The 15,907-nt window shown below is 30.1% G+C and overlaps 2 protein-coding genes across 2 annotated transcripts; both read left to right on the forward strand.

Moving 5' to 3' along the window:
• Positions 1–1,995: 1,995 nt before the first annotated feature.
• LOC102659717 (U-box domain-containing protein 12-like) lies at positions 1,996–5,583 on the forward strand. The gene is made up of 2 exons (XM_006582721.1): positions 1,996–2,208; positions 5,047–5,583. The coding sequence occupies exons 1-2, from the start codon at positions 1,996–1,998 to the stop codon at positions 5,581–5,583; spliced, it is 750 nt and encodes a 249-aa protein (XP_006582784.1).
• A 3,934-nt stretch (positions 5,584–9,517) lies between these two features.
• On the forward strand, positions 9,518–11,467 carry LOC121175087 (POTE ankyrin domain family member G). Its single transcript, XM_041016721.1, has 2 exons — positions 9,518–10,242; positions 11,184–11,467. Exons 1-2 carry the CDS (start codon positions 9,657–9,659, stop codon positions 11,219–11,221), a joined length of 624 nt encoding a protein of 207 aa, XP_040872655.1. The 5' UTR covers positions 9,518–9,656; the 3' UTR covers positions 11,222–11,467.
• The last annotated feature ends 4,440 nt before the right edge of the window (positions 11,468–15,907 follow it).

Consider the following 15,907-nt stretch of genomic DNA (forward strand, 5'->3'; position numbering starts at 1 on the left):
GTTATTTAACAAACTTAGAAATTGAGTTGGATATTAATTATACCCCTTCTTGTTGGAGTCAAGTCCTTCAAGCCTCGTTGTGCTTAAGCTCTCAAGGTATCCCTCTCAATCACAGGACGACGCTTGCTTTTTTGCAACTTCAAGCTTCTCCATGTTCAAACACCCAAGTATAGAAGACTATGCATGCATTATACTAATCAATCACCATCCGATCATAATCTGGGAACTAAGATACTTCATGATGATCAGATGTCGATTGTTGTGGTACAAGGACTCTCACAATATTCCTGTAACCCCATCCCTCTTACGAGGTTGTAATAAGTATTAAATAAAGCATCATTACGAGGTAATCATAATAATAGAATTAATAAGTCATAAATAGAGAGGGTGATATTTCATAGGGTTAGGAGAGTCTCACCATTAAGGATCCCATAGTCAAAGCTAAGAAAATATATTACATTTTTCTTAGTTGAATGCTCTTGGCAAGGTCTTATAAATCCTAGATAAGACTTAATTACATAAACATATATATATATATATATATATATATATATATATATATATATATATATATATATATATATATATATATATATATATATATAAAAGTTTAAACCTTGAAGTTAACCTGTATTTTTTATAAAAAAAAATATAGATTTTGTTATTGTTAGTTAAGTTTACACCAAGAAAGCTTAAGAATTTTCTGTAAGGGTCAAATATAAAATTATGGAAAATGATATTGTATAATTTTTAAATAAGTATCTATCTTGAACCTTGAATAATAGAAGAGACAGAGGAGAGTGACAAAATGCGAGTTATGATATAAAAAAAAAGGAAAAGAAAGGGATAAAAAACATAGAGAAGTTTTATATTATTATTAGGTTTAAAATTTGAAAACACAATTTATTCTCAAATTTGTAATAATAAGAATAATACATTTATATTTCAAAAAGAAAAAGAGAAATACTACAATGAAATAATATTTTTTTAAAATTTCATTAAGAAACATTTAGAGAAAAAAATGGAAAAGCCTTACAAAATTATGAAAAATTAATTAGTTCCGGTGGTGGTGGTGACAGCTATGATGATTGTTGCGGTGATCAAAAAGTTGGTTGCAATGATGATTATGATGATGATAATAACAATAACAATGATGATATGATAATAGCAGTAGTTATGATGGTGATCATAAATTTAAAATATTTTGGGTGTGATAATTTAGATTTTTTTGGAGATATGATTTTTATTTAATTTGATAAATCTTATATAAATTTGATGTAGGATTATATGATGCTTTAATTTGAATTTTAAATATTTTAATTTAATTTTCTGTTTTAATTTAGTAGTTGATGTTAATCATTCTTATCCTGACCTAAGAAAGTAATCAACATAGTGTAATGCATGTACATAATAGCGGTTCGTAATGGATTGGGCTTAATTGTACGGGCTAAGCTGACTAGCTTGCATAACGATTAATGAATCCTACTTATAATAGAAAGACCATAAAAGCATCAAACTTACATAAACAAGTTAAAATAGAACATATATAAGGGTCATAAGCCTAAACAAGTTTACTATAAATTAAAATTAAACTCTCCCACTCTCCCAAAATCTGACAATATATAAGAATGATTGGGCGTAGATATTAATACGCTGCAAATTTTTATTAGGAAATATAAAATTTATTATTTAATTTTTAAATAATTGAAAAAATATTTAATATTTTTGTAATTGCTTCCTTGGCAAGACTCTAATTAATTTATTTCACTTTGTTTTGCTTAACTGTAGGTCTATTGAAAGGGATACTAGAAAAAAAATCAGAACTGATTTATTTAAGTGATGAAGATGGAGGTACTCCCCTTCACTATGCAGCTTACATAGCTAGGTTATGGCAAGGGATGCCATATATTATTAGAAAATTCAATAGAGAAATCAGATCAAGCTTATTTGGAACAAGACAAGAATGGCAATCTTACCATCCACCTTTCTTTAGGGATGGCAGTTTTGGCTCATAAACCGTTATTCTGGGTATTCGCCACCTCCAACATGATAGCTATGTTTAGCTCCATAATTGCATGTGAAGTTATTTTGGCGTCATGGGTTGTTGATGAAAAAAATGAGGCATTGGCAACAAGTGGTGCTGCAATATTATATTTATCTATTGCCCTTGTAGTCATCCCAATGGATTTTCTCGCTGCTATACTTCTGGTTGCGAGCAAATAGCCCTTCCACTTGCCATTGTTATGAGTATCATGGGAGTTTTGTTCTACTACTTTTCCTTGGCATATTTTACTATTGTATTTTGGGCAATCTTGATTTTCTTTAATTTTCCATATTGTACCTCTCTTATGAATTTTGTTACAGAAAGTATGCTTGAAGATTAAAGTGATAAGGATGACTAATTAGAGGAGCATGTATAACAGGAGATTGAACTATATATATATTATTGTTTATTGCTTTTATTGGGATAAAATGAGAGAGGGAATTCAAATTTCATATTTGTTGATGAGTAACTTTCTTTTATGTATGATGTAAAATAATGATATTTGGGAAAAATTTAACAATGGTAGAAGCACATTAATTAATTAATAAAATAAAGAAATTCAGTCCTTCAATTTTTGAAAACCCATAATTTTAATTCAATTTTAAACTTTACATACATTTATTTCTTATGTTTTTTTAAACACAAAATCAAATAATTTATTAAAACAACCTTAGTTTTATTACAAGATGTGCACAAACCAAGCCAGCAATCAAGACCAATTACAATAACTGCACTATAAAAAGTGTAATATAAAAACACATGATCGAGCTTCCCAATTGAGAATGTTTTGCACCATTGCTCATCGAAAACCAAGCCCGAGACATCAGTAAAGCTTCCTTGTGTTCATCTCATATGGTTGGTTGTTGATAAGCAATGCACCAGCAGCATCAAAACTGAATCTCCACAACATCACATCACTAGTGCATCCTTTAATCACCTGATTGCTAAGGTCATCTCTAACGAAAATTTCTTTCGAAGTGTTTAAGTCTAAGAAACTGTTTCTTAGAAGAAATCTTCCATTAGAGAGTATCTACGTGGCAAGCCCATTTCTTCACCATAAATTCCGATTTCTTATATAAGAAACTTTATCTTCAAATTAAAAAATAATTTCTAAATCCATCTATCAATATCAACCAACTTACAAATGAGAGGGAAAATAACCACAAGGAAAATGAAGAACAAGAAGAAGAATGAATGGACAAAATTAGCAGGGAATTATCATATTAGTTTTCTCTTAGATTTCTATAGCATACTAGTCATACCTATCAGACTTCGTCTTCCATTCTTCTAAATCGTAGTGTGGGAACATATATAAATTTAGGATTTAATTACATTTTAATCCTAATTTTTTCTTTTAGTTGTTATAGTTTAAAATATGTTATTTTAGTCTTTAAAATTATAATTTTTTAACCTTTTCATCATTTTCATCTAACAACCAAGTAAGTCATGATGCTCACCAACACGTTGTAGGGCTAAGAGCGTTGAGAAGTCCATGCTGAAAGATGATGTCGAAGGACGCACAAAACAACCCAAATATCACTATTAGAAAATACACTTTCAACATCGATTATTTAGAACATTTTACATCGGTTTTAAAATTGATGTTGAAAGTGACGATGTTGAATGTATGAATGTTAACATCGGTTTTGGAGAACCGATGTTAACATACATATGACAACATCGATTCTCTAAATACCCGATGTTAAACACAATGAACAACAACAAAAAAAGTGTATGCATGATGAACGTTAACATCGGTTTTGCTAGAAAACCGATGTCAACGTTGATGATGCATACACTTATTTGAAGTAGTTCTATGTCAACGTTGATGATGCATACACTTATTTGAAGTAGTTCTTTGTGTATAACATCGGTTAATTATAAATAACCGATGTTAATATTCACTAGTTGACATCGGTTTTCTACAGATAACCGATGTTAAAATACAAATGCTGACATCAGTTATACACAAAAAACCGATGTTAATATACAAACGTTAACATCGGTTTTCTATTATAACCGATGTTGGTTATGATATTAACATCGGTTTTTGTTAATAACCGATGTTGTTTTCAAATATTTTTTATATATATACTTTCTGTTTTTACAGTAAATCCAAAATTGTACCTGTCAAATGCAATTTCAGGAGGCCCAATTCACAGCAAATAAACATTTTATTCTGCTTTCAAGCAGTTTTAATGATAATAAACATCAAATAATTGATTTATATATTATAAAGAACTATCAACAAATGAATTCAATGTTCATGTTACATCAAAAATGTTAAAAAATGTCCTTAAATCCTAGGCCTGATCTCTAACTCGGAGATAAAACTGTGCCCACTGGATCCGCAATGCTTTTAATCTCTTAGGCTCCAATGGTCTAGGGTCGTTAAAATACTGCATGATTAAATAAATCATATTAAGTTAACAATGTAATACAAATTATAAATAAATCGATTTTCTTTGAAATAAACTTACCGCTTCCCAATTATTTCTAAAAGTTCCTAAAATGATGGTGGACATCCAGTGCATGACATAGTAGCCGCACTCAGTAGTTCCTTTTTGTCTATTACACTAAATACATAATATTGTAGTTGGGTATATGTGTGTGTGTGTGTATCATGAGGGTCTGTGTGTATCATGAGGGTTGAGACAAGGAGACCCTTTGGCTCCATTACTGTTTGACTTAGTGGCTGAAGGACTGACAGGGCTAATGAGGGTCTGCGTGTGTGTGTTTCTGTGTGTCTGTGTGTGTGTGTGTGTGTTTCTGTCTGTGTGTGTGTTTTTGTGTCTGTGTGTGTGTGTTTCTGTGTGTGTGTGTGTGTGTGTGTGTGTTTCTGTGTGTGTGTGTGTGTGTGTGTGTGTGTGTGTGTGTGTGGGTGTGTGTGTGTGTGGGTGTGTGGTTGTGTATGTGTGTGTGTGTGTGTGTGTTGAAGAACCTGCCCCAAGACACAACAGACAGTTGTGCATACAGCCCTTACCCTTAACTATGTTTTGAAGAGTTTGATTGCTTTGTGGTGTGAAAGCAACAATATTGAGCTACCAAAGAGGCAAGGGAACTGTAGAACAAAGAAATGTGGTGGCAACAGTCTTTCAGAGGATGCTGCTACTGCTCTAATAAAGTTACTTTGTGAAGGTACTCCTATAGGTAAGAAGGATGTTGTTACTGCTATTTTCAACCTATCTATTTATCAGGGAAATAAACCAAGAGCTGTAAAAGTTGGTATAGTAGCCCCACTGATACAATTTTTGAAGGATGCTGGGGGTGGAATGGTAGATGAAGCAGTAGCTATTATGACAATCCTTGCAATCCACCATGAAGGCAGGGTAGCGATCGGTCAGGCCAAGCCAATTCATATTCTTGTTGAGGTTATACGAACCGGCTCTCCACGCAATCGAGACCATGCTACTGCTGTCTTGTGGTCACTATGCACCGGAGATCCACTGCAATTAAAACTAGCAAAAGAACATGGTGCAGAAGCAGCACTACAGGAGTTGTCAGAAAATGGAACTGATAGAGCTAAGATAAAAGCTTGAAGCATATTGGAACTCTTGCAGCGAATGGAAGGGGTTGATAATCTGCAGAGTTCATAGTCTCAGTGTTGCTTCGTTATATAGCTCATAGATGGTCTGAAAAATTAGAGGACCTATGGCAGCTGAAAATCCCTTTAAAACCAACAACATTTGCTTGGCGATTGATCAAAGATACAATCCCAACTAAAGAAAATTTGCAGAGAAGACAGCTAGAGAAAGGCTTTGCCCAGCCCTACAACTATTGGTCTAGTAATTTATCAACAGTATTTTTTGATTAGGGTAGCAGTGCAGGGTTATTGTATTCTATTTAGATTGGCACCTGATTCGTAGGACCTATGGTTCTGCTAGTCTGCTGGTTTCTACCTTGTATATTTAGTACCTCTGGTACTCACACTTATTAATACAAATTATAATTTTGCTGATAAAAAATAAAGATAATACAAGAGAGAGACAAGGGCAGTGGCAGTCACAACATATATATAGAGAAGGGCAGCAAATAAAATTACAAAAACATTCAACACTAACAATGAACAAGTTCTGAGAGTTTAAATCACAGTAAATACTTCAAAGATATCAGTCCAATGAAAGAAAGGTCATGTAGAGAGGCATGAACATATCAGTCCAATGAAAGAAAGGTCATGTAAACAGGCATAGCATAAGTTACAAATATACCAGTAATGCATACATCAACAATTTCAAATTAGTTTTCGAATCAAAGATATAAATACCTGACTTTGAGGCTTCAAAGATATAATCAAAGCGCTTCCACAGCAACGCCAATTAGCAGTAGTAAATGATAACCCTAAAAAAAACCATACAGAAAATTTCAATTCATTCTCAGTCATTCTATCAAACAACTCATGGACAATTTTTTAAGAATACATATCATACTTCTATCCAGTCAAACTAAAGCAATAACTAATTAATTTAATTAAACAGGGACAAATTTAGATGTGAATCATTAAAGGTACATGATGGCATTCAAAGAATGATAGCGCCGGTTCAAATTTTAAGAAGAAAAAAAAACAATTATACTATATTTCAATTATAGACAATAACAGTGCCCATCTTAATACCACCACATGGATAGCAACAGAATTAGTAAAACTGCAACCTGCCTGTCCACCCATTAACCTAATTACCCAGTCACTGTAAAGTTTGAAATGCTTCCTTGTCCAGGTTTTTTTCTCAGCTTGCTTATATAGCTCATGCTTCCATTTATATTATGTTTTATATTGGTCTTTCCTTTTTAACCTTTTGATTTCATTTAAGTTCGAGAATGTGTTCTACTTTTAAAAAGTTTGATATGTTAAAATCTGTTCTACTTCTAAAGGTTTTACTAAGAGGATTTGAATTAGCTTCTGGTCTAAAGATTAATTTTGCCAAAAGTCGGTTTGGGATTATTGGTGGTGGAGTCAATTGGGCTCTGGAAGCAGCTAATATCCTGCATTGCAGACAATTGGATTATACTTTTTTTTTTGGAAGGCAAAAATATGTATATTAATATTAAACAGAGCAGTACCAGAGGTACTGAAAATAAAATATACAACACACAAAAGTGTCACCTTCGAAAAAGCAAAACAAACCCAACAATAACCCAACACAACGACCCCAATACATATAATCAGAAATTTAACCAAAGGCCATCATAAGATTGGTAGACCAATGGTTAAATGATGTATTGAAACCTTTCTCTCCACATTTTAGCCAGGACCAAGCTAGAATTAAGGCATCATCCAACACCTTTTGAGGTTCAAAAGGAATGTCATGAAACAACAAGGAATTCCTAAGCAATCAGCAGACCTTTCTATTTCTATTTTTTACACATTTAAAACTGAAACATATAAAATAAAAAATATATAACAAACTAACAAAGATAAAGACAAAAAAAAGGAAATATAAACTCACCTCAGTTGGTGCTGCTGCCCATCATTTCACTCTCACAACAAATAGGAATCATGTACTTGCATGGAAGAAATAATCACACAACACACAATGATCAGAATAAGCAAATGCATATAATTAAGCATGATACAATATCAATATTGATGGAAGTAACAATGACTTGTCAAAAATTTGGATGAAATTCAATATGTAAATCAAAGCTTTGTCCCTGAAACCCTCTATGTAAATCAAAGCTTTGTCCCTGAAACCCTCTATGTAAATTTGACAGCCTCGTCTCTCCCTTCCTGAAAACCCACTAAAAACTACCTAACCCCCCTGCTGTTACTCCATAATTTATTCTGCAATAATTGCTTAAAGCAGTTACATATGGTCCTAAATCACTACAGATTCAGTTATGATTAACCCTTTGTGCCTAACTAGGGTTTCGAAACATGACAACAGAGACAGACCATTGAACAATGGATTTTCATCATTAACATACAACAGAGACATACCTTCGATGAAAGCGCAGACACGAACTCCACAAACGCGAACTCGACAATGTGGTTGCAGTGACGGAAGCGCAGGCCAGTTTACGACAAACACGAACTCAGGCAGAAGGAGAAACACGCCCTGGGAGTACCCTTTCCGAGACTCTTTCCTTTCATACTTTTCTTCGACCTGCGAAAATGAACAAATGTTAAAACGACGAACGCCTAATGTTAAAACGAAAGGACGTACCTCAATGGATAAGACGGTCTCCACAAACACGATCTCCACAATGTGGTTGCAGTCACGGAAGTGCAGGCGACTTTGACACAAGGAGAAAGAAGAAGAACGATAGGGTTCAAGCGCAAGGAGAAAGAAGAAGAACGATAGGGTTCAAGCGTGCGGGTTGTGCAATTTCAAAAGTTTAATATATAATGATAACAACATCGGTTTTTTAAAAATAACCGATGTTAACATCAACTACGTAACATTGGTTATAATAAAACCGATGTTAACATCGACTCGATAACATCGATTTTTACAAAATCGATGTTAACTAAGTCTACTTATTTACAAAAATGCCACCGCGCTTTCGTTAACATCGGTTTTAGCTATAACCGGTGTTAATTGGATGATGTAGAAAGCTTTTTTTTTAGTAGTGTATGCAGTAAACAATTTGGAAGTTGTTAAACGAAAAAAAATAATCAAGAAACATAAACATTATTTTTTATTTATGATAGTTAAAAACCACCAAAATCAGTTTTATATAGTCAATTTCAATTTTGTAGAGACTTTAAAGAATGTAAACCTAAAGGCATTAGGTGAAGACAATCAAAATCAAAATTGAAACTATATGATCAAAATATTATGTTTTAAATTATATCAACTTAAAAGAAAAACTTTAACACTGCTATAAGAACCAAAATAATGATTAAACCTAAATTTAGGATCAAAGCAACAATGCATTATAATTCAAGAGAAAATAGTTGAAAATAGTTATAAAAAAATCTTACTTCAAGTCAATAAAGAATTATATTATATTATATTAATATATAGAAAGACCAAGACCAAAGTATTTTTATGGGGGAATAATCTTATCTCATCTAAACTATTCAACATCAATGAGACAAAAAAAATTTAAGATTTTTTATTTATTTTGAGAGACCTTTTTATAACATATAACATTTTTACTTAAAGAACTAATAGCAAATAATATTTTTATTGATGAGCCGATAATTTAATTAATTGCCTTTCTCTTTAGCTGGCCCACCCGGCTTGTATCCCCAACAAAGATTCTCCCAATATTTAAAGTAGACAATTATATATTCTAAATTCAAACTCAACTTTTAATTAAATGAAAGATCTACATGCTTGATAGACAACACTATCCTTTTGAAAATGGTAAATGTAAATTAATTATTTAATTCGTGAATAAAATAATTATAGATAAATGTGTCGCTATATATATTGCGGGTTAATTTACACTTGTTGTGATTACATTACAACCTTCATCTTCCTGCCTTTAGTGTAAATCATAGGTCCTAATCATTTGCAGACTCCTATCAGTTTGGGAGATGCAACGAGAGGATGAAGATACTGAAGAACACACAATGCTCAAGTCAACAAGGTGCAGCTTCACAACGAAGATTACAGCACAAGGAACTTGTTGGGGAGAACAAATAAAGTTATTACTTCAGAGTTGAATGAAGCTGTTGAAAATGGAGACATGGATAGCTTTATTAACGTGTTGGGTAAGGTTTGTAGAGAAAGGAACCTACCTTTGTCTGCTGTTTTTTTATCAAGTAACCTGGACTGGTGATTCATTGCTTCATTTGGCAGCAAATCTTGGGAAAGAAAAGATTGTAGAGTTGATTTGTGATCACTTTCCTGAGCTTCTTTTAAGAAGAAACGTGAAAAGTGACACTGTACTTGATGCTGCTGTGAGGTCTAAGAACTCTACCATAGATCAGGTTCATTCTCTCCAATTAAGCCATAGAGAAGATAAAGAGATAACAAAAGAAAAGAATGAATATGGGGACACTCCTTTGCACGAGGCTGTCTACAGTGATGGTGATGTTGGTGTGATTAAAGAGATTTTACTTGTGGATAATGATGTGGTCTATTATTTGAACAAATCAAGGCAATCACCACAATATTTGGCAGTTTTGAGAGGAAATAAAGAAATTCTGAATCGTTTATTGGAAATTCTAGTCCCTGCAGATAAGCCACTTCCACAACAGTTCATTGGAAACTCTCCATTGCATGCAGCCGTACAGAAACAGGATCCTGGTATTCCTTCTTTACTCTACATTTTTTTTTTCTTTTCACATATGGTATTTTAATTAAACACCCGTTTCATAAACTTATGGAACTGGGTTTATAAATTGGAACCTGGGGTCCTGGTATTTTTTATAAATTTTGATACAGCCCTAGGATTTACAATTAATTTGTGTTAAGTGAGACCACAAAAAATATAGGTTCAATTCATTCGTTTAAATGTTTTTTTTTTCTTGTTTTTGTGTAAGTTATGAATTAAACTTGCAAGTTCTCTATCGCAGGTTATAGCAAGTCAACACCCGCAAAATTTTCTTTAAATATGATTTGTTATTTTTAGTTAATTTTACTAATATTTAATTTAGTCTTTATTTTTATTTTTTGGCCACATGTTTGTTTTTAAATTATTATTTTTTTATTAACTATATGTCCAACGTAACTGGCCAACTTGCATATGCCAAGGGAGCTAAACATGAGTGAATATTTTTATGAGCATTTTAGCTTCATAGAGGGCGTTTGACGCATGTGAAGGGGATTTGTATTTAACTAGCTAGACTTAAAATAGGTTGGGCTGGCTGCTCTATCTAGCCTACTTACAATATAAATTACCATCAAAATTACAATAATAAGTTAGTAATTAAGTTGGAAATAACTAATTATAATAAAACTTACCATAACAATGAACTTGTAAAGTTTGAGTTTGTTTCATCTAAATAATTAAATCTAAATTTAAGCTTTAGTTTGCTTATTTAATTAAATAAATCAATTTGATCAAAATTTAATAAATAAAATTCGAATAATTTATGAATAATTTGACTCATTTACATTTTTATTAGACATATTCATTATATTAAACGGCTATACAACTTAGTTTTTATTAGGAAATATATCTTTAATTAATTTTTCCTTAGCAAGATCCTAATTAAATTATTTTACTTTGTTTTATTCAATTGTAGATCTAATACAACATATAATAGAGAAAGACCCGAGCTAGTTTATTTAAGAGACGAAGATGGTGGTGCTCCCCTTCATTACGCAGCTTACATTGGTTATGTTGAGGGATTTGATATACTCTTAGAAATTCATTAAAGAAATCAGATCAAATTGGCTTGGAAAGAAACAAAAAGAGTAATCTTCTTATTCACCTTGCTTGCAAAAAAGGTCATGTTGAAGTTGTAAAAAATTTCCTTCAAAATAAATGGAATGTAAATCCTCATGTTCTCAATCAAAAGGGTCAAATTAAAACATTCTTCACGTTGCTGCAAAGAATGGAAGAAGTAATGTGGTACAATACCTATTGAGAAATCGGAAGATAGATCAATGCAGTATAAACCAGAAAGACTATGATGGGAACACCATTGCATTTGGCTTCAATAAATTTATTTCCTAAATTTTTATACTTTATTACACAAGATAAGAGAACTAATGTGAAACTCTAGAATAACAAGGGTTTAACGGCTCGAGATATTGTTGAGAAAAAGAAAATGGTGATTCGAAAGGAATGATCAATTAATAATTGATATCTAGGAAAGAAGTGGCTAAGGTCTTATATTTGTTTCCGGAAGTTATCTACTTGATTACAGAGTATGATGGGACTGATCTGAATCTCAGGAATAAAGACGGTTTAACGGTTTGAACATCTAATGTTGCGCAGAAGAGAGGTATGTGCTTCATCTTGACTTCATTATAAGTAGATTAACATGTTTCTATGGATAGAAAAGATAAAATGAGATGTAACGATATTGAATCCTATATTTTAATAACTTGATGGTCCCTATTATAGAATTGTTTTCTTTTTGGTCATTTAAAAAAATAATCTATTAAACTCTTGTGATGTATATTATTTAATTTTAATCTATTATTGGATATTCAGTCACAACATGACACTCTACTGCTTGATTATATATGCATAATTATTTTTTATGTTTACTTCTGTTTTTCTACTTTGAAATTTTACAATATTTCCATGTAGCTAGATTGTATCCATGGAGTTATTAAAAATACATTATTATAAAAAAGTTTTTTTAAGACGGTCAAAAAATAAGACAATTGTTGAATCTCACGTTGTGGAAACTTAAAATTTTCAACGACGGGTTAAAAATATTGTCTTAAAAAGTAGGGACCTTTCAAAGACATGTTTACATAAACACTATCTTAGAATGTTTATGTTCAAAAACGGTGATTTTGTAAGCATCGTCTTTAAATTAAATATTATTTTTAATTATTGATATTTTTTCTGCTTGATATTCCATCAGAAAAAATATAAATAATTAAAAATAATTAATATAAACATGATTTGTAATTAATATTAATAGTAAAATTTATTTTTTAAATAAATATTTAAATGATAGATTAAATCAAAATAAGAGGTTTATGTATTATTTATATTTAATCTATTATTTAAATATTAATTTTATAAATAAATTTTAATATTAATTACAAGAGATTAAGAAAATAAAAATTCCTAAGATAATTTCATATAAAATAAAGTTATTATAATTTTTTATATAAATTTATTATAATTCCTAAGACAAATTTTTAAAATTAAATAATTATTTTTAAGAAGAATTCAAAGGACCAAATACCTCATCTTTGACAGGATCGATATACAAAGAGAAGCTGAAAAAACAAAAAAAAAACATTAGATGAAAAAAATATTTAAAAATTCCACAAATTCGTATTTATAGATTTTTAACTTAAATTTAAAAAACAAAAAAAACTACATGAAACTAACTAATGTAAGTCATGAAATATTTGTTAAATAAGTAAGAATGAGAGCAAATAGTATTGGCAAATCATACCGAAGAAATGTAAAATGATAAAATGCAGCTAATTAAGAACCTTGAGGGGTTTGTTGGGTTCTTAAATTGTGTTATTTTTAAGAAATAAATAATTATTTTTAAAAAAATTATCCATCATTGAAATTTGACATTAAACATAAATTATTCATTATTAAAAGAAGAATATTTTCAATATAATCTTATTAAATAAAATAAAAGTAATCAACGTTTATTATAAAAAACAAATATATATATATATATATATATATATATATTTATATTTACTTCATTAATTAATTAATCACTAAGACACTAACCATTGAAATCAAACACAGCGCACAACTTACAAATTTACTTCATTTTATTAGGTTTCTTTTTTCTTAAAAAAAATATACGAACTAGATATAAGTAACTGGAAGTTTTCAAGAACCAAAAAAAATCTAAACGAACCAAAAAAAACCTGGAAGTGAATATATATGTTTATGTTTAGATAAAGTGAATATTAATAAGTATATGATTTTATCTAAACTTATTTAAATTCTAAAATATATATTATGCTTTATTTTGCATCTATATATCATCCATCATAATAATTATAAATTTGTGCATAAATATATTAAATAGGAACCAACATATGGTATATGATAAATAATTATATCCCTTAAATTAAACATGCGATAAAATGCTTGATCATTATTAGGTTTGATTGTACAGAAGAACAGATCATTTATTGCTGGAAGAGTTCAAGAGGTCTGTCTTTGAGAAAAGAAAAAAAAAAAACAAAAATTGACTTGTTAAAGTCTTTGCCATTGTCTTGCTAGGCTGTCACAAACGAAGAGTCTAAGATGGCGGCGTGGGAACGGAAGTAGACGAGTGAAAAATTGACTTCAATTCAACCAAGAATTATATACACTCACACACCCCATCCTTTGATCGATAATGGTAGATGCCAATTAATTATTTAATTCATTAATGAAAAAAATATATCTTAATCCTTTAATTTTGAATTAATTTTTTTAATCTTTTGAAATTTATAAAATATGTTTTTAAGTCCTTATGCATAATGTTAGCAACACATGGAATAAAAGATTTATAATTTATGAAAACTTTTTGACTATTAAAATATGTCTGAATCATGTAAAAAAAAATTATAAATTCATTAACTATTTTAAATATTGCTTTAATTTTTTTCATTAACTTGATTTTGATAGTTTTTAATTGTCCTAAATTGTACTTTATAATATAAAATAAAAAACCAAACACTCTGATTGTGTATTTATCAAAATCTGAAATTGCTTTGTCAAGATAGACATAATAAATATAAATTCCTAGATTTTACACGTCGGTTCGTAAGATATCTTTATTAAGAAGATAAGAGAAAAAATTTGTAAAACAAATGACTCTAACGCTTAAGTACATGTCTAAATATAAGTTCGAGTGAGTGAAAGAGAGATATATGTTTTTTGGTCGTGTGCTGAAGTATGTGAAATTGTGGTGTTAAGAATTCGATGAAACTTGTATATATATTAGTGAAGTGTAACGGTTGATTCTTGTTTATATGAATTATTATAATCTTTATAGATAATTTTTGATTTATAAATAATAATCGATAACTAGATAATAATGTTAGGGATAAATATTAACTTATCGATAAAAACTAAAAAATAATTATATCTTATAGATAATGTGTAATTTTATAGTTAATTAACTATATGACAATAAATAAATATATTCAAATATTAATAAGTCAAAAATCAAAGAGTCTAACGGCTAAGAATCAAATGTCTAGGCTCTTATTATTCTGTTGACCCTAAACAATAAAAGTTGTGAAAAATTGTCATAAATTATCATCTCTTATTTTTTTTTACTCAAACGATACATGAGAACTAAAAAAACTTTAAATTTAAAGTACTAAAAATCATGGACCGTGGTCCTAAAAACTCGGATGCTGCAAACTGGTAACCGAGATGCCGTGAGAGGATGAACAACCTCAATCATGGACCCTGGTCCTAAAATCATCGTGAGCGACAATGACGACATAGGTTTTAAAGCCGTGACAGTTAGAGAGACAAGGATTGGTGAGGGAGACAAGTAAACGGTTAGAAATTCAAAAAATATTATAAATAGAATAAATAATTATTTTTTAAAAAATTATTCTTGAAATTTGACATCAAACATAAATTATTCATTATTAAATGAAGAATATTTTCAACATAATCTCATTAAATAAAATAAAAGTAATCAACGTTTACTTATAAAAAACAAATATATATATATATATATTTACTTCATTAATTAATTAATCACTAAGACACTAAGCATTGAAATAAAACACAGCGCACAACTTACAAATTTACTTCATTTTATTGGGTTTCTTTTTTCCTGAAAAAAAATATACGAACTAGATATAAGTAACTGGAAGTTTTCAAGAACCAAAAAACAATCTAAACGAACCAAAAAAAACCTGGAAGTGAATATATATGTTTATGTTTAGATAAAGTGAATATTAATAAGTATATGATTTTATCTCAACTTATTTAAATTCTAAAATATATATTATGCTTTATTTTGCATCTATATATCATCCATCATAATAATTATAAATTTGTGCATAAATATGTTAAATAGGAACCAACATATGGTATATGAAAAATAATTATATCCCTTAAATTAAACATGCGATAAAATGCTTGATCATTATTAGGTTTGATTGTACAGAAGAACAAATCATTTATTGCTGGAAGAGTTCAAGAGGTCTCTGTCTTTGAGAAAAAAAAAAACAAAAATTGACTTGTTAAAGTCTTTGCCATTGTCTTGCCAGGCTGTCACAAACGAAGAGTCTAAGATGGCGGCGTGGGAATGGAAGTAGACTAAGTGAAAAATTGACTTCACTTCAACCA

The sequence above is a fragment of the Glycine max genome, chromosome 6 (genome assembly GCF_000004515.6).
Source record: "Glycine max cultivar Williams 82 chromosome 6, Glycine_max_v4.0, whole genome shotgun sequence".
NCBI classification, from domain to species: Eukaryota; Viridiplantae; Streptophyta; class Magnoliopsida; order Fabales; family Fabaceae; genus Glycine; species Glycine max.

Coding starts and splice junctions, on each gene's coding strand:
- LOC102659717 (XM_006582721.1), top strand. CDS start 1,996: ATGGCAGTTTTGGCTCATAAACCGTTATTCTGGGTATTCGCCACCTCC. Junction 2,209..5,046: donor TTCTCGCTGCTATACTTCTG/GTTGCGAGCAAA, acceptor TATGTTTTGAAG/AGTTTGATTGCTTTGTGGTG.
- LOC121175087 (XM_041016721.1), top strand. CDS start 9,657: ATGAAGCTGTTGAAAATGGAGACATGGATAGCTTTATTAACGTGTTGG. Junction 10,243..11,183: donor CGTACAGAAACAGGATCCTG/GTATTCCTTCTT, acceptor ATTCAATTGTAG/ATCTAATACAACATATAATA.